General features: G+C 21.4%; 1 protein-coding gene across 4 annotated transcripts; it reads right to left on the reverse strand.

Annotated features, from left to right (window-relative positions):
* Window positions 1-1,184: 1,184 nt before the first annotated feature.
* On the reverse strand, window positions 1,185-20,274 carry LOC126855564 (aminopeptidase N-like). 4 transcript variants are annotated; one of them, XR_007688256.1, is made up of 13 exons: window positions 20,106-20,274; window positions 7,996-8,452; window positions 7,138-7,668; window positions 6,289-6,466; window positions 5,639-5,765; window positions 4,537-4,627; window positions 3,884-4,278; window positions 3,273-3,556; window positions 2,714-2,913; window positions 2,235-2,570; window positions 2,068-2,137; window positions 1,875-1,975; window positions 1,185-1,639 (listed from the first exon to the last, which is right to left on the reverse strand). XR_007688256.1 is itself a non-coding variant. In XM_050603349.1 (13 exons), the coding sequence occupies exons 2-13, from the start codon at window positions 8,433-8,435 to the stop codon at window positions 1,526-1,528; spliced, it is 2,871 nt and encodes a 956-aa protein (XP_050459306.1). In that variant the 5' UTR covers window positions 8,436-8,452; window positions 20,106-20,274; the 3' UTR covers window positions 1,186-1,525. The 4 variants fall into 4 exon arrangements, 3 of the variants coding, with proteins under 3 accessions (XP_050459306.1, XP_050459307.1, XP_050459308.1); XM_050603349.1 differs by having other exon boundaries at window positions 1,186-1,639; window positions 1,875-1,979; XM_050603350.1 differs by lacking the exon at window positions 20,106-20,274 and adding an exon at window positions 9,545-9,683 and having other exon boundaries at window positions 1,186-1,639; window positions 1,875-1,979.
* Between the last annotated feature and the right edge of the window lie 270 nt (window positions 20,275-20,544).

A 20,544-nucleotide genomic window follows, 5' to 3' on the forward strand; every position in this document is an offset into this window, starting at 1 on the left:
TTGTCTCTAAAATATAAATTTTATGTAACTTATTTTAAAATGCAAGCAAGATGTTAAAAAAAATTGTTTTACAGAGTTTATTTTTTTTAGTTTTTACATATTTATGCAAATAAATAATTTTTTTTATTGTTTTTCCTATTTTTATTATCTTTATCAAATTTATGTATAGTTAAGAATTTTTCAAAGGCAAATAATTTTTTTTAATAACAGAGATATTTCTTAAAATTTTGGCATGTGTATTTTTATATTACATATGATTGAATATATTTAATATAAAAAATTTTAAATAAAAATGCTTGTAGATATGGCAGATTTTGATTATATTATAAGCATTTATCAAGGAATTTATGTAATAAAAACAAATTCTCATATATTTTTTTAAATATTAAAAAATTGTTTAGCAAATATCATAATTATTAAATATATTAATAATATAATTTGTAACTAAATATGTAATAAAGTATAAATTTTGAATTAAAATTTAAAGTATTATATGTTTGTACTGTTTAAAAAATAACTGAAGGAAGGATTATATTAACAAGAAATATTGTTGGACATCTCAAAAGTAATATATATTTACAAACAAAAACAAAATAATAAAATACATTGACAAAAATAAAATAAAAGTCTCAATTACAAAATTATCGACAAAATAATATAAATTAGCGTTGTACATATTATAAATCAAAAGAGAGATGTTAATAAAGATAATATATTCTAAGTTTTATATTTATAAACATTTTCAATATTAATAATGTATATTAAAATTTAACATTTTATTATTAATCTATATTTATACTCATATTATAATGTATTGAAATATTGTCTGTAATTTTTTTTAATAAATATACAACGTCGAATAAATTGTAATTAACATTTTTTAACATTTTAAATATTTTTGCGTAATAATACTATATTAATAATTATAAAATAAATTAATTTATATAAATATCTGTACATATTTTTATATTTATCCAACATACATATATACATAAAATATATATATATATATATATATATATATATATATATATATATGTTTATGTATACATATGTATAGATAAACATGTTTAATAAAAATTTTAATTATATATTATATTAGTATTAAATACATTTTAATTAAAATAATAAATTTATTTAATAAATTAAAAATGTATATATACTTCAAAAACAAGAATTTAATTTAAAATTCATAATCAATACGTCCTTGAGTGTACTAATGACACATGTTTGTTTTCTGTAAAAATTTTTGACTCTAAAATTTAAGAAATATGATTTTTTGTTTGTGCAAGTAGCTATATGATTTAAATGCTTTTTTGTTTATAAGGAAATGCGTTACATTTTGTAAAGTGTTTTTGTAAATGTAAGTGCATCATTAATACGTTTTCTTAATAATAATAATAATATAATAATAAATAATCAATAACATAAATAAAAATAAATAAAAGCTATGTAGAAAACGTTTATAAATCAGATAGATACGTGCACGCCCATGTTATTACACAAGTGTCTGTGCTCTACTTTTTTAGTTTTTATTAATTTTAAGAAGAAAAGCCTGCACAAAATTATGGTGATTTTTGATTTGTATGCGACGAATTTTTATCTTATTCCGAATTTTTAATATATTTGTTGTGTATTGCTAAAACAAATTATATCAGAATTTATTTGTAATAATTAATAAGCTATAATAAAATAATTACAAGAGTAAAAAAAAAAACTTTATTATTGCGTATGCATTGGGAAAAACGATATATATTTTTACATGATTATTAATGTAATAAGAAGCTTTTAAATGTAAGCTTCAATATAAATATAATTCTATTGCAATTTATATTATTATTTAGATTTTTAATGTATAATAGATATTGTTTTACCTTATTTATATGGGACAATATTTTTGAGCTATATGTAAAATATAGTATCTTCTTCGTTATATCATCCTTCTCTCTGTTCAAATCTTCCAACACGAAATTTTCTAACTGAAAAGAATTTTGATTTTTCCGTTAATAAGTAATAATTTAATAATTTTGTAAGAATCATACATAGATAAATTTATAAAACGTTTACCTCAGTAAGATGTTTGTCTTCATATAAATGATTAATAATAACAGTTAATGTTGCAACTGTGCTGATTCGTCTATGTATAAAAAAAAAAAGAAAACAAAATATAGAGAGAAATTTCATGTTTGTATATTTAAGAGAAATGTACTTTCATAAAAAGTATTACTTCTTACCTGGGTATTATTTCCAGGTAATTCTTGAATACGTATCTACGTATAACATTTTTTCTCATATGTCTTGCAAGCATAGAAAAAAAATCGTTAATAAAGGACAATCTTAAAATATGATTTTCCGAACTCCGAGTCATAATCATATTTCTTAAGTCTTTTAAATGAGATTTGATGATAGGAATATTTTGGATGCAAGTCAAGGAGTTAGAAATTTTATGATCATTGCCTCTCACCCAAATAAGAAACATGTTTTTCCAAAGATCATCTTCATAATAAGGATCTTTCTTAGCCGAATACAAACCATAACAGTACGTCCATGCTTTCCACCATGGCAAAACTCTATGAAATACCAGAAAAAATAAAATTCTTTAATAAAACTTTAGCGTATAATAATGTGTAATTTAATTAAATAACTTTGAAACATTATGGGAAATATAAGAAGTTAAATTTAAAAATATTACAAGTGTAATAAAAATAATTACATATGCTGTCTCCAAGCATAGAGAAAATTTTGCCTTAATTTATTATTGGCATCTTTTATACAATCTCTGTCACCTAATACACATGACCATTTTACAGCTTCTTGTCTTAAACTTTTTTTATGATCATCATCGGCATCGTAAGAAAATTCTGTGTATCTAATTTCTTTCATTGTAAAATGTAATATACTTAGCATCTTTACCTAAAAATTATTGTTAAATAAAGTTTTATATATGTTTTTGTTAACAAACATTTCTTATTATCCTTATTTTTGTTCTACTTTTATAAATCATTATCAGATTATTAGATATAAATTGTGCAATATGTTTGCAAATTTTTAAATAGACAAAATAGCAGAGAAAATGTATATATATGTATGAAAAATATTATACTCTTCCTTTTTTAATTTTTTAATTTTAAAATCTAAAATATTATAATATAATTTAATGTTTGTGTTACATGTATTCTACTTTTAGAAATGATTCGATAAAACAATCATTTTACATGCATATTTATCTAATGTCTGACAATTTTATTGAATATATATAAAGTAATAATTACCCTCACATAAATGTTTTTACCATAGGTATCAATAGTAAAAACGCGCGACATGTATTCTAGAGCTTTGAACATAGGATACCAGGCCACATAATCTGTCTCTTGCTCTAAATAAGTCACGATATCCCAGAATAGGGAAGGTTCGATTTGCTGTGCCAGCATTAAGTGAAAAGCATCATCGATAATTTGAGCACGATTGAGAACGTGTATATTTATGTAATTCTTAGATTTTAAATAACGTGAAATTAATTTCCAATTCTCTTTATCATAATTTACGCGATAATATCCTATAAAAAATAATAAAATTTTTAATAATTTAAAATGTAAAAAGAATCAAATAAAATTTTAATTGAATTTTTTTCTACTTTAATACATATATAAATCGTTTAGCATGGCAATCGCGAATCTGTCAAAAAGTATATTTGATACAATATATGCTTATTGACAGGATCATGGTACTCATTTTTAAAGATTTATCTATATATCTTTTTGTTATATATTTAATTATATATGTAATATCTCAAAAAATAAAAACAAAAATGTGAACTAATTAAACTTATACTCAATTACTTAGAATAAATATGAGAGAATAATATTTATTGGTCGATGTTTACCAGTTTGCTGTAAATTAAATATTATCCATTGATCGTTTGTAAGATTTTTAATCTTCTGAATATGTTGGATATTATTGGATTGGTTATCATATGATTCTTGGTAGACTTGCTTCAACCAAATGTTAGGTGAAGTATTATTAAAATTTAATTGTATCTGCGTAGTGTAAGTCAAAGGTATAATCAAATTTTTTGTTATATTGACAATTTCTATTGTTACATCCTCGATTGTAAACTGCGATTGATCATATTTTCGTGTCACGTTTATAATAGGATAATATTTATGATTTAGCCAACTTTTCAATTGCTCTACACTATCTATGGCATCAAATTTTTCTTGCGTTCGTACGAGTAAATTCCATTTCTGTGTATTAATGTAAGCAGTTTTCAAAGCCTCCCTGTAATCATTTTAATAAAATCTATATGCACACAAAATTGAAAATTTTAATTCTAAATTAAATAAAATTAAAAAAAAATAAAATTATAATATTCAAAGATAAGCAAAGAATAGTGACAAAATACGAAGAAATATTTGTAAAAAAATCTACATTATTGTTATTAATATTTACTTAATTTTGTTTTATATATAATTATTCTATATTATAGTACATTACTTATTATAGTACAATTATTACTTATTGTAGTACATTACTTACTCATATACGCATAATATGTTTTCCTGAATTATATGTTTCCAAAATAATTCTTCGGTAAAAGCATGTAGCAGCATACGCAATATAACGGATCCTATGCATCATGAAAGAAAATAATGTGTAATTAAATATATTTAAAAGTATATTTATTTATAAAATGAAAATTTGTGCTTTTTTATTAAAAGACATACCGGTTAAAATTTTTATGTTAAATATTTAACACTTTTATGTGTAAATTTAATAAGCTATTGTATTAAATGGAATTCAATATTAAATTAAAACAACTGATAAAAAATTTGAAAATAATACAATATGTTAATTTTATTCTATAATAAGAGCGAGAATAGATGATTATAAATCAATAAATATCGATAACATTATAACAATATAATCAATAACATTTTTCCAAGATAATTTTATTTAAAATATGCTACGTTTACATAAAATTTCTTTCAACTCACTACAAAGCTTGCATTTATTTTGCATTAATAATATCTAAACATAAGAAAAAATAATAATTTTGCTATTAAATATTTTTATTTAATAAATTGAACACCATTATATTATTTTGTTTTCTAATTTACAGTAAATTCTTATTAAGTCGTCTAACTCTTTGAAATTTAAACATTTGTTACTTTTAAACAAATGATTTTAAGAAAAATTGTTTTAAACAAAAGTTTCTTCCTTTTTTAATGTAGATTATGAAAATTATTAACTTTATATAAATAATTATTTGAAACCTTTGTCCTCGGTTTTACTTAAAAGAATCGAAGAAGAGTCAATCTTAATATAGATTTAATGGCCCCTAAAATTTCTGAAGATCTTTGAAGATCAGAATGATTAAAATTGATAGCATATATAATTCTTGATATATTAATAACTCTTAACAGTGAGCCACTCTGTATGTTCAAGAATATATATATATATATATATATATATATATATATATATATATATATATATTATATTTATATTTATATGTGTAATATATTTTCTATAGTATTTAATATTAACAATTAATTAAAATACCAAAAAATGTGTTTGTTATATAATATGTTTAAAATGTTTTTACACTATTCTTAATTTTTAATTTACATTATCATACCTTTGTAATAAGAGCTTACTTCAGAAATGGCGGCATGTGACATAGAAAACTGAAAAAAATCCCAGCGTAAAATTTCATGTTGAGTATGAATGACAAATAAATCTATCATTCGAGTTTGTGGAAGAGCCTGGAGAAAAAATTTTAATATAATTAAATCGATATAGAATTGCAAAAAAAATTTGCATTTACTATAGATTGCATTGCTATATTTTAATGCTAAAAAAATATTTTTTTGAAAATATAATAAAATTTTAATAAAATAATGTGTGTTATGTAATATTACAATAATCATTCTGTTAAAAATATTTATTTTTTATTACAAATTTTATTTCTATATTTCTATATTATTTCAATTTAAGTCTAACATAACATTTAACATAAGTGCCAGTAAGCGCCAGTTTTTAATTTACATTTTATATTTAATATTTTAAATTTTATATAGAGAAATATAAAAATGTCAAATATACGTAATCAGTATTATAGTTTCAAAAATAAAAAAACGTTTAAAGATAATAAGAATATCTTGCATTACTTCATATGTCAATAAATGTTGTCATATGACATAATGCAAGATATTCTTATTATCTTTAAATATTTATCAATAACTATTTAGAGTACTAATTAACAATTTTAAAAATAAAAAAAGTAACCTTATCAGCCACATATGCTCCCATAAATGTGGCCAAAGCTTTATGCAACCACGGACTAAGAGAACATATTTGAAAATGAAGAGACATTTCTTCTGTTATTTTATATCCTATTAAGCGCGCTACTTCGACTTTACGCACAACTGAATCAGCATGCATATTATACATAATATCTGATTCTCTAAAAATTGTTTTAAATAATGTAAACAGTTAATTTATTGTGTGTATATGTATAAGTTTTTTTTAAATTTTTCATAATATTCTCTTTATAAAAAGCTATCAATTTAATACATACAAATTATTAAATCAAAAAGTTTGAATTGATTTTGAATTGATAATCATGCCAAACTTTTTATATAGTGTTTATATTATAGTGATATTATAATGATATATTATCTATATTAATTCGGATACAAATGAAAATGTATATTCGCAAAAGATTCATTATCAAAACTCAAATAATTTTTATTTTCAACAAAAACATTAAATAAATTTATTATTTTTTAATAAATATTGAGATTTAATAAACTTTGCATAAATAAAAAATACGAACTGTATTAAATAATTTATAAAAATAAAAACGTCTTCTTATCACGTGATGTAATGCAAATGAATTATTCTATGAATATGTATAATTAAATTACGTTACTATTATTTCTAAGTATACAAATAATTTTAACTTTTTAATTATATTTACTTGATTTTTAAAATATATATTTTTAATTGAATCCATTGTCCGATTTAAAACACGTCATTCTATAAATTTTGCTTAATATTAATTAGACAAATAATTGTGTATTTTCAACATATTAAGATATCTATTTATATTTATTCCTTTACTCATATATTTACCTATACATAATAAGTCCTATATTTACTACGTCATTATCCGCGTAATGTGGAATTACGATATTATCTATTTTCCAAATTTTTCTTAAAATTTTCCATTTTTCGTGTATAAACGGTATGATAATTTTCATGACATCTTGTGCAGTCCACAAATCATACTGATAGATTGCTCTAGACCATAATACGACATTTTGATAATATAATGTCACGTTATCCTCTATCATGTCGTCTTGAACTCTATATAGTAGGTGAAACTGCGGTAGCGGTAGGTGAAACTGTCGTATATGTCTCTCACCTATAACTACCACAACCAAATAAATGTATGTTTTAGGTGTGCTATCAAAATGTGTCCACATCATGCCGTTTTCGTCTGCTTTCTCTTCTTCCCTTGCCATATTCGATAAAGTCTGGAATTTTTTATGGTGCAGTATAGAAATTTTAAATGTGCTTAAAAATTGCATATTATCCCAACATGGAAGTGTTTTTTGCATGTGAGAATTCCATAAGCATACTTCAGGCAGCCACGTCTCATATCTTAAGAGCACATATTATATAAAAATAAATTTTTTTTTTAACAAATATAAAAATATTATACAGTAGAGAATACATAGCCTTGCATGCAATAAAGTATTTTATCTTTTACTTTTTCTTATATTATTATTATATTATATAATATTTAACACCAACACATGACAAATAAAATTTATTTGTTCTTTGATAACATTATTTCATGTGATAATTTATTATAAAATATTATAATAATATTAATGTGTTATATAATGTTAAAAAAAAATAAATACATATATGCTATTTATTTATTTAATGTAATACATATTTAATATTTGATAAAGAGCTACTAACACTGAATTTTTACGGCTTCTACTAAAAGTTTTAATTTCATTGTAATTATGTAGAGCAGCTTTATATTTCACATTTATAATACATTTCTCCTGTAACACTTCCGTGGAATAAATGCTGATAATATGCGTTTCATTATTATATGAATAATTTGATTTAATAATTTTAATTTTTTTATCATCTTTATCAAATCCTTCTAACGGTTGAATTAAATTTATATCAATTATGCATAAATTTTCCGCATATAAATTTATTATCTGTGTCTCCGAATAAATATCCATAGTAATATTGCATTCACTGTAGAATTTAATATTGTTAATATATGCCTTGAGCTTGATATCATAATGACGTGGATAATATTCCAGTATTGAATTGGCAGTAATAAGAGTTGTCGTGATGATGATCATTAAACTGCCACTTAGTAGCATTTTTAGACATGCCATGTTTTTACTTTAGAAATCTGCAAAAATATTTTATGATTAAGTAAAATAAATAAAAAGACAAAATGCAGCAAGGTATGATTTCTCGATCATAAACATATATGAAAGGGAATAAGCACAAGAAATATTAAAACCAACTTTTTTAAAAGAAATTGGCAAGTAGATGATTCGTAGAAGAAAATGTATGTAAAAATATGACATAATATTAATTAATAAATAAATAAATATTCTGTATTGTTAATTATATGCGTACTTTATTCTTGAGTCTAAATTATTTCTTTAGTGAACAATTAATATAATAATATAATAATATAATAATATAATAATATTATAAAATATAATAATTTAAATATAATAATTTAATGTCTATTTAATTGATTTTGTTTTTATTTGTAACAAGTCAATTTCCGTTACTATCAATATTTACATATTTTTATAGGCGTTTTGAAAGTCGTATTTTGTGTATATTTTGTTCAACTTATACCTTGTCAATATAATTGATATTATTCAGTTTTGCATATGTGTTTAACTCTCCGTTACTTACAATATTTTTATCCAAAATATTAGAATAGATAAATCAAGCTGAAGTGTCAGCAATATAGCTTAAATAAATGGAGTAATAAAAATAGTTTTTATTTCTAAACAATTTTTATTTTAATCTATCTTCACATTTGTACATATATGTTAATTGTATGCGTTAATTTAATGTTGTACATCAGTAACGTATATGTATTGGATATTGTATCTAAGGGAGAATTATTCGTTATTATATACAATTTCTTATTTATCAAAATAAAATTTACTCAAACTTTATTTCTTGTAGAATTACTTTATAAATTAAATCAAATATAAATTATACACAATTAATCTTTTTTTTATTTATTATATTATTTTAACGAAAATTATTTTAACGTATACACAATATGTACATTATTATGGTACGCATTTGAAATCGTCTCTCTATTAAAACTGTCAAAGTTAATTTTAAGAAAATAAAACTATGCTTGTATCGTGTTTATATATTAGAATTATTTAAATTCTTAATTTTATTTTTTTATATTTTGTTAATCTAACGACAGATATAGGTGTGTGTTTTATTTCTATTAACTCACCTTGCATATTAAGGTTGTATGCCACAAGTTTTGTTATTCAAGTAAGCAACTTTCATAAAATTAGGTGTAATAAATCTGATTTATCACTATTTATGTAATATTTAAATTTATATATAATCACAGCACTTTCAAGATCTTATCATTTCGAGAAGCTATCAAAGACTGACGGTTCTCGATATATGACATTTCAATAAGTACAGATGTTATGTCAACACTTTTGATCATCGAAAAATATCTCACTAGCCGATAAATAGCTTTCAAAATATAATCACATAAGAAAACGCATTATTTTCTAATTTTAAATAATTTATTTCGAGAAAAATACACAAAACGCATATTTTATTTGTATTTCTTTACCTTTTATTCAAATTTTATTCAAGCTTTTAGTATAAAATGCAATTATTTAGAGCAATTTGAATACAATTCAGAGTGCCATAAATTTAATGGTTTCCTATATTAAATAAATCATTAGTTTCAAGTAATTATAATTTAAATAAAAATCAAGATGTTGAAGGCAATTTTATCGGCATTTTATTGAAAAATAAACTTGACTTACAAGTAATCGACTTACTAAGTAATACTAAGTTTAAAAATTAGAAGCATTTTAGCCATTTCTTTTCTGTAAGGAAGATTTAATATTTTTATTACGAATATAAATCCCACCGAATGTATCGATATAATCGCCTTCTACAAAACTTCATTGTATATAATTTATATATTCAAATACAAAATATAAACTTTATAAATTTTATTTAGTTATTATTTCTAACGATTAACGATTAATTCTAATGATTAATGTTTTTATAAATCTCAAATCGATCAACTGTTTCATGAAACACACTAACAATTTTTATTACTTTCATAAATACATAAAAATTTGAAATATTTACATAAAATTTTTGAAATATTTACATAAAATTAAAAAATATTGGATAACTATTAATTATTACGATTTGGATTACTATTATCTATTACGAAAGCTTATTTTCAATTTTTTTTGATAAAATTTTCTATTAGACAATAAACAAACTATATAAATCAAATCCATAATGGTGCATCTCTTATGATACATAAAATTTTGAAATTTAAAATTATGGAAAGTTTCTAATAGAATAAAAGTATTTAGAAAGCGTGTGTATGTGTGTGTGTGAGTGTGCCGAAAATTGCGCCATTAATTTATTAAACATTATGTAAATTAAACATTAATAATACGTTAATAAAATACATTGTAAGCAAAACATAAATCAAATACATAAGTAAATATATTGTAAAGATTAATAAAATACATTATGAGTAAATACATTAATAAAATTTCAGTCTGCTTTTATAACACTTAAAACATTCATAACATATATCAATATAACAACAATTTGTTGAATATATAAATACATATATATGTATGAATAGTATATGTATTAAGAATAATTATGTACATAATATTATTATATATAATAATAATAATTTTATATTATAATAAAATTACGAGAGATATGCTATATAATGTTATAATGTATTTTTATATATATATATATATATATATATATATATATATATATTACATCAATATACATATATTAATATATCAACAATTAATAATTAATTAAATTGTATTAAAATATTAAATATATATATATATATATATTATATATATTATATATATATATATATATATATATATATATATATATATTGATCTACATATATTATTAATAAATTTAATAAAAAATATTAAGATAAAAAAGTGTTAGAAAAATTTTACAAATATAAAAATGTATAAAATAAAGACATAAAAATTAAATTTTAAAACATTTTAAAATATGATGGTGTATTTTGATATATTAATGATACAACACGTTTATATTCAGCAGACAAATTTGTTTTTATAATATTTTACAAAATATATTAATGTATATATTAAAAATCAAAATGTGTCATTTATATAATAAAATTTAATATAATTTAAATATTAAATATCTCTGATTTGTACAACAATAAGAAAAACGCATGAAATATCTTTGTTGTTAATGAAATCGAGTAATCATTAACGCACCTAAGTAGACATAATTAACATATTAAATATATGGCGTGCAAAAAATATTTATTAAACAGATATATTTATACTGAGATAGTATGTTACCATTAGTTTTAATAAATAACTAAATTGTTAAGATTCTTCATCTGAGATTCGATTTGATGAGAGCGTATGTCTAGCTTAGTTAGAAATTGTTCATGTAATTGTGTCTTATTTTTCCATACGTATATCATTTCCGCAGTAACCTAGAATAAATCATTTTATATTAATCATCAAAAATTGTTAGAGGAAAATATATACTACTAATAATTTTGCTTGTTTATTTAAGATACTGTAACACAATACCAAAACACATTCTACGCAAATAAAAATTAAATTAAATTAACGATTAATAAGCGAATACATTTTGATCATTGTATTTAAAATTTACCTTGAGAACTTTATCTAAAGCTCTTCAAAGCTTTCTTTTATGACATTTAATATATAATTTTCTGATTCCTTCAATTGTCTCGTCAGAAACTTTTTTACCTGCAAAACAAATTATTTTGATACTTATCAACTTTAACTGATAGTTTCTTCTTTTGCACTATAAGAATCACATTTTAAGTTTATATAGGCATAAAAATTTTTACCTTTTCGATTCGTTCCTTAAAATATAAATGATTAATTAAAACTGTATATACTACAGCTATTTTGATTTGCCTGATAAAAAATGAAATAGCTGAGATATATATACAACAATATAAACATAAATTTATTATATACTTATGAAAAAACTGTCAAATTACTTTGGTTTTATGTCTATAAGTGTATGTAATATAAAATTTAATCCTTCATCTTCCCTCGCGTACTTCGCAATAGTAAAAAGGAAACACTTAATATAATCTTGAGTGCTAAAATCTTTTGGCAATATAAGCGATGTTTCATTATTAGTTCCTTTGAGATTTAGATAGTTTGTTATAATATCTGGATGCTCAAAGCAAGCGAAAAATTCTGACATTTTAGTTTTAAAGTTTTCGCTTCCTAGATAATGTGCTATCGACCAAGTAGTGTTTTCATAATTAAAAATAGGAGAATGTGACATTAATTTTAAACCATTATAATATGTCCACTTTTTCCACCATGGCAACAGTCTACGAGATTAAACAAATTAAAAATTAAAAAATATACAATTTTGTTATAAATACATTGTTTTTATAATTTGTCCAAACAAAATATTAAACATAGCAAAAAAATATGCAAAAAAATATTTGCAAAAAGATTGGACTAAAAAGACTAAATATATGAAAAAATACTTGTATTTTGCAGGATGTTCCAGATGTCGTTTTAAAACACGATTGGCCATTTCATGGCTCTTGTAGTCATCAAAAAACACGCCCATTTTGCAGCCTCTTGTCTTAAACGTTTTCTAAAATCGTTTTCATTAGAAATTTCTTCGTATTCAAGTCTTTCAAGCACCTTACGAAAAATAGACCGCATTCTTAACTAAAAAAGACATAAGAAATAATTTAAACTTTTTATTTTATAATTAATAAACTATATTTAAAATCAAATAAATTCAAATATTAATAAAACTTAGAAATTAAACATTCTTATTATTACAAAAAAAGAAAAAGAAAATATTTTGTGTAGAAATTAGATGACAAACTAAGTTAGAAATGGCAAATTGCTACTTTTTTATATCTAAATAGTACTTTGAATGTATCCATATGAAATTATGTTATGGAAATATGTTTTTACACAGAAATTTCTTTTCCAACAAATTACATAATTATAATAAATATTTTTGCTGTATAAAATTATTATATGATATTGTTAAAAACATATGTAAATTCATATTAATATACATCCATTTTCTCATTGCACTTTTTATATAAAAAAAGGATGAATAGAATAAATGGTGGCACGCGTAAGATGATAAATCATAAATAATTATTTCTTTCTGCTTTTAATTTCCAATTTAAGGCATATTATTATAAATAATTGTTTTTGTTTGTTTTTGTTTTGTTTTTTTATCTTAATTTTGAAAATTTTAGCATAAATAAAATTATTTTTTTTATCTATATTTAACTTTTATATTGATCAAACATTCAAACGTTAATATAAAATTAATGCGTACAAAATATTTATTTTATAATTTCATACAAAATTTATATAAATTATATTAATTTAATTAATTTTGTTTATATTTGTTATAATTCATAATTCAAAAACATACGTTTATAAAATGTTTACAAATTTAATTATTTGTAGATAAATCTTTTATTAAATCTAAATACGAATAATATAACAAAGTATAACTAAACTTTTTAATTATGATTTTCTTTGACATTTATGTGATAATTGTTAATACGAAATCATTATTATATGTTATATGCAAATATTATGTACGCAATATATAAAAGTTTATTAATATTTACCTTGATTCCATAACTTTCTTCTCTTGAAAGTGGAAAGACACTCGACATGTATTCCAAAGCTTTAAACATAGGATACCATACTACAAAATCTGTTTCTTGTCCTAAATATTTTGTAATCTTCCAGAACATAAAAGACTCGAGTTGTTTCTGTTATCATAAAGTGAAAAGCGTCATTATGGTACTCATTTCTAAAGATTTATCCATATATCTTTTTGTTATATATTTAATTATATATGTAATATCTCAAAAAATAAAAACAAAAATGTGAACTAATTAAACTTATACTCAATTACTTAGAATAAATATGACAGAATAATATTTATTGGTCGATGTTTACCAGTTTGCTGTAAATTAAATATTATCCATTGATTGCTTGTACGATTTTTCATCATCTGAATATATTCGATATATTTGGATTGGTTATTACATGATTCTTGGTAGACTTGCTTCAACCAAATGGTAGGTGAAGTATTATTAAAATTTAATTGTATCTGCGTAGTGTAAGTCAAAGGTATACTCAAATTTTTTGTTATATTGACAGCTTCTATTGTTACAATTTCCGTTCTAACCAGCGATTGATCATACTTTCGTGTCACTTGTATAATAGGATAATGTTTATGATTTAGCCAACTTTTCAATTGCTCTACACTATATATAGCATCAAATTTTTCTTGCGTTGGTACAAGTGTATCCCATTTCTGTCTATTAATATAAGCAGTTTTCAAAGCCGAGCTGTAATCATTTTAATAAAATCTATATGCACACTAAAATTTAAAATTTTAATTCTGAATTAAATAAAATTTAAAAAAAATAAAATTATAATATTCAAAGATAAGCAAAGAATAGTGACAAAAAACAAAGAAATATTTCTAAAAAATCTATATTGTTATTATTAATATTTACTTAATTATGTTTTATATGTAATTATTCTATATTATAGTACATTATTTATTATAGTACAATTACTTATTATTACTTATTATAGTATATTACTTACTCATATACGCATAATATCACTTCCCGAATTACATGCTTCCAAAATATTTCTTCGGTAAAAGCATGTTGCAACATACGCAATATAACGGATCCTTAGTATCATCAAAGAAAAGAATATGTGATTAAGTATATTTAAAAGTATATTTATTTATAGTTGGAAAATTTGTACCTTTTTATTAAAAAATATGCCGTTAAAATTTTTATGTTAAATGATTAAAGATGATAGCATAGTTTGTGATATATTAATAACTCTTAACAGTGATGCGAGCCATTCTATATGTTCAAATATATATATATATATATATATATATATATATATATATATATATATTTGTATGTGTAATATATTTTTATAATATAATATTTAGTATTATTAATATAACAATTAATTAAAATATAAGAAAATGTGTTTATTATATAACACTTATGTTTAAAATGTTTTTACACAGACTATTCTTAATTCTTAATTTACATTATTTTACCTTTGTAATAAGAGATTACTTCAGAAAAGGCGGCATGTGACGTAGAAGACTGAAGATGCCCATCCCAGTGTAAAACTTCATGTTGAATTTGAACAACGAATAAATCCATCATGCGAATCTCTGGAAGAGCCTGGAGAAAAAAATTTTATGTAATTAAATTGATATAAAATTGCAAAAAGAATTTGCATTTATTATAGATCGCATTGCTATCCTCTAACGCTAATAAAACTATTTTTCTGAAAATAAAATAAAATTTTATTAAAATAATGTGTATTGTAATATGTAATATGTGTTATGTAATATTACAATAGTCATTCTGTTAAAAACATTTTGAAAAAATTCTTTTTTATTACAAATTTTATTTCTATATTTCTATATTATTTCAATTTAAATCTAACGTTTAATCTAACGTAAGTGCAAGTTTTTAATTTACATTTTATATTTTATATATTTAATAGTTTTACTTTTATATTTTAAATTTTATAAAAATATAAAAATGTCAAATATACGTAATCAGTATTGTAATTTTAAAAATAAAAAAATTTGAAGATAAGAATGTTTTGTATTATGTCATATGATAATTAATATTGTAAAAGCTTGTTACTACACATTACTATTATTTATTGCAATTGAGTATAAGTATCAATATATAAATAACAAATAATTTTAAGTTTTTAAACACATTTTTTTCAATAAAAATGTTATATGTCAATAGCTATTTAACTAATTAACAATTTTACAAAAATAACCTTATCAACAGCATACGCTCCCATAAACATGGCCAAAGCTTTTTGCACCCACGGACTAAGAGAACAATATATTTGAAAGTGAGGAGGGAATTCTTGTGCTATTTTATATCCTATTAAGCGCGTTAGCTCGATTCGATGGCTAAATGGATTCTCAGTTCTATTATATATAATATCTGATTCTCTGAAAATTATTTTAAATAATGTGCAGTTAATTGTATTGTGTGTACATGTGTATGTTTTTTTTTAGAATGTTTCATAATATTCTCTTTATAAAAAACTATTAATATATGTTAATTATTAAATAAATCAAGAAGTTTTGATTGATTTTGAATTGAAGATCATGCCAAACTTTTTATATAATGATATTATAGTGACGTTATAATGATATATTATTTATATTAATTCAGATATTATTAAGAAAATATACTCGCAAAAGATTCATTATCAGAAAACAAATGATTTTCATTTTCAACAAAAACATTAAATAAATTTATTATTTTCTAATAAATAAGGGAGCAGATTTAATAAGCTTTGCATAAATGAAAAAATACGAACTGTATCAAATAATTTATAAAAATAAAAGTGTCTTCTTATCATGTGATGTAATGTAAACGAATTATTCTATGAACATGTATAATTAAATTTTGTACACGTTACTATTATTTCTAAGTATACAAATAATTTTAACTTTTTAATTATATTTACTTGATTTTTAAAATATATATTTTTAATTGAATCCATTTTCGAATATAAAACATGTCATTCTATTGCTTTATATTAATTAATGACAAATAATTTTGTGTTTTTTAACATATTAATATCTCTTTATATTTATTCTTTTTCTCATATATTTACCTATAAAAAATAAGTCCCATATTTATTATGTCATTATCCTGGTAATTTGGAATTGCGATGTGATCCATTTTCCAAATGTTTCTTAATTTTTTCCATTTTTGGTTTATAAACAGCGCGACAGTTTTCATGACATCTTGTGCATGCCACAAATGATCGAAATAGGTCGCTCTACCCCATAATGTGATATTATAATATGATGTTATGTTATTCTCTATCAATTCTTTATCAATACTATACAGTTGGCGAAATATTGATTTCTTAGCCATAACTACCGCAACCAAATAAATGTATATTTCAGAAGTGGTATCAAAATGTGTCCACATCAGGCCGTTTTCATCTGCTTTCTCTTCTTGCTTTGGCATATTCGACAAAATCTCGTAATCATCAGGGTGCATTATAGAAATTTTAAATTTGCTTGAAAATCGTACATCGTCCCAACATGGAAATATTTTTTGCGTGCGAGAATTCCAAAAACATATTACAGGCAGCCACCTCTCATATCTTAAGAACACAAATTATGTAATGATAAATTGTTTTTAACAAAAATAAAAATATTAAAAACTAGAGAATAGCCTTACATGCAAAAAAATATTTGCATTTATCTTTTATCTTTTGTTATATTATTATTATATTATATAATATTTAACACCAACACATGAATAAAAATTGTTTTCTTATAATAAAATTATTTAATGTCTGATAACATTATTGCATGTAATAATTTACTATAAAATATTATAATAATATTAATGTATTATATAAATATATAATATTATATAATATTAAAATTAATAGATAAATAAATAAATGTTATTTTTTTATTTAATGTAATGCATATTTAATATTTGATAAAGAGTCACTAACGCTATATTTTTACGTCTTCTGTAGAAAGTTTTAAATCCTCCGTTATCATGTAGAGCACCTTTATATCTCATATTTATAATACCAGTCACCAGTAACACTTCCGTGGAATAAATGCTGATAATATGCGTTTCATTATTATATGTATAATTTGATTTAATAATTTTAATTTTTTTATCATCTTTATCAAATCCTTTTAAAGGTTGAATTAAATTTATATCAATTATGCATAATTTTTCCGCATATAAATTTATCTCCTTTGTCCCTGAAGAAATATCTATAGTAACATTGCATTCACCGTAGAACTTATTATTATTAAAATATGGTTTGAGCTTGATATCATATTGGCGTGGATAATATTCCGGTATTGAATTGGCAGTAATAAGAGTTGTCGTGATGATGAATGTTAAACTGCCACTTAGTAGCATTTTTAGACATGCCATGTTTTTACTTTAGAAATCTGCAAAAATATTTTATGATAAGAAAAATAAATAGAATGACAAAATATACAGGATATGATTTTTCGATCATAAACATATATGAAAGAAAAAGGGAATAAGCACAAGAAATATTAAAACTTTTTTAAAAGAAATTGATTCATAGAAAATTACAAAATTTTTAATTAGAGAGAGAGAGAGAGAGAGAGAGATAATAATTAAAAATATAAAAATTATAATGTTAAACATCAAAGTTGAGTAAAGTGGCAAGTTAATGATTCGAAGAAAAAAAAACGCATGTAAAAATAACATAATATTAATTAATAAATAAATATTCTGTATAGTTAATTATACGCGCACTTTATTTTTGTGTCTAAATTATTTTTTTAGAGAACAATTAAAATAATAATTTAATTGATTATATTTAATTGATTTTGTTTTTATGTATTGTATAACAAATTATCTATTTTAAGCACTTTACTATATTTTGTTACATTTTTACTTTATATTATAATTTTTGTATTTTAAGTTACATGAGAAGAAAAAATAAACTTTAAATTAAAAATAAAATTTTTTATAGTTTTTTGATTCTGAATATGAAACATATAATATGTGTAACATAATTTAGATGTTATCAAAGAACAAATATATAATAAATATAATAATAAATTATTTTTTAATAGAAACGTTATTATAATATTACTCTTATAATCTAAAAATCTAAAAATCTATTTAATTTATCTCTTTTTAAATAAAATTTGTGTCGCAGAAATTATAATTTTGGACAAAGAGTTTACATCACCAATTTTTTTTTTTAATTGATTAATATTTACTCGGTATTTTCTCATTTATAAAATAAAATTTTTATATTTATTCGTAAAAAAAATTAAAATTAATTATTTATTGTTTATTTAAAAATTTAATAGAACTAGTGTATGTAAGTATGTATGTTTCTTATTCTTAGCTTTAACGAAAAATTATATTGAATTTGTAATAAGTCAATTGCCGTTATTCTATATTTACATATTATTTATTGGCGTTTTGAAAGTCATACATTGTATATATTTTGTTCCACTTATACCATTTCAATGTGATTGATATTATTTTGTATTGTATTATATATATTTAATTCTTCGTTATTTACAATATTTTTTACCCAAAGTATTAAGATGGATAAATAAAGCTGAAGTGTTAAAAATATAACTTAAATAAATTAAGTGATAAAAATAATTTTTATTTCTAAACTATTTTTATTTTAATCTATTTCCACATTTGTATATACATTAATTGTTTAATGTTATATTTCAATAACGTTATAATAAATTGGATATTACATCTAGAGAGGATTATTCATTATTATGTATAATTCTTTATTTGATAAAATTAAATTTAATTTAATTCATTCAAACTCTATTTCTTATAGAATTATTGTTTCATAAACTGAATCAAGTATAAATCATGTACATTAGTTTGTCTATATTTATTATGTTAGTTTAATATTATATATAATGTTATTTTAAGTTATTTTAACGTATACACAACACACACATTATTATGATACGCGTTTGAAATCATCTCTGTTAAAATTATCAACGTTAACTTTTAGAAAATAAAACTATGCTTGTATCGTATTTGTATATTAAAATTATTTAAATTCTTAATTTTATTTTTTCATATTTTGTTAATCTAACGACAGATATAGGTGTGTGTTTTATTTCTATTAACTCACCTTGCATATTAAGGTTGTATGCCACAAGTTTTGTTATTCAAATAAACAACTTTTATAAAAATTAGGTGTAATAAATCTGATTTATCACTATTTATGTAATATTTAAATTTATATATAATCACAACACTTTCAAGATCTTATCATTTCGAGAAGCTATCAAAGACTGACGGTTCTCGATATATGACATTTCAATAAGTACAGATGTTATGTCAACACTTTTGATCATCGAAAAATATCTCACTAGCCGATAAATAGCTTTCAAAATATAATCACATAAGAAAACGCATTATTTTCTAATTTTAAATAATTTATTTCGAGAAAAATACACAAAAACGCATATTTTATTTGTATTTCTTTACCTTTTTATTCAAATTTTATTCAAGCTTTTAGTATAAAATGCAATTATTTAGAGCAATTTGAATACAATTCAGAGTGCCAT

Source organism: Cataglyphis hispanica, chromosome 16, assembly GCF_021464435.1.
Source record: "Cataglyphis hispanica isolate Lineage 1 chromosome 16, ULB_Chis1_1.0, whole genome shotgun sequence".
Classification (NCBI taxonomy): Eukaryota; Metazoa; Arthropoda; class Insecta; order Hymenoptera; family Formicidae; genus Cataglyphis; species Cataglyphis hispanica.

Bases quoted from the DNA above. Each gene is read 5' to 3' on its own strand.
- LOC126855564 (XM_050603349.1), bottom strand. From the start codon at position 8,435: ATGGCATGTCTAAAAATGCTACTAAGTGGCAGTTTAATGATCATCATC. The intron at 3,557-3,883 runs GTAAACATCGAC...TATTTTTTATAG, and splicing joins ATTTAATTTACAGCAAACTG to GATATTATCGCGTAAATTAT. The intron at 2,138-2,234 runs GTAAGAAGTAAT...TTTTATACATAG, and splicing joins TACCTGGAAATAATACCCAG to ACGAATCAGCACAGTTGCAA.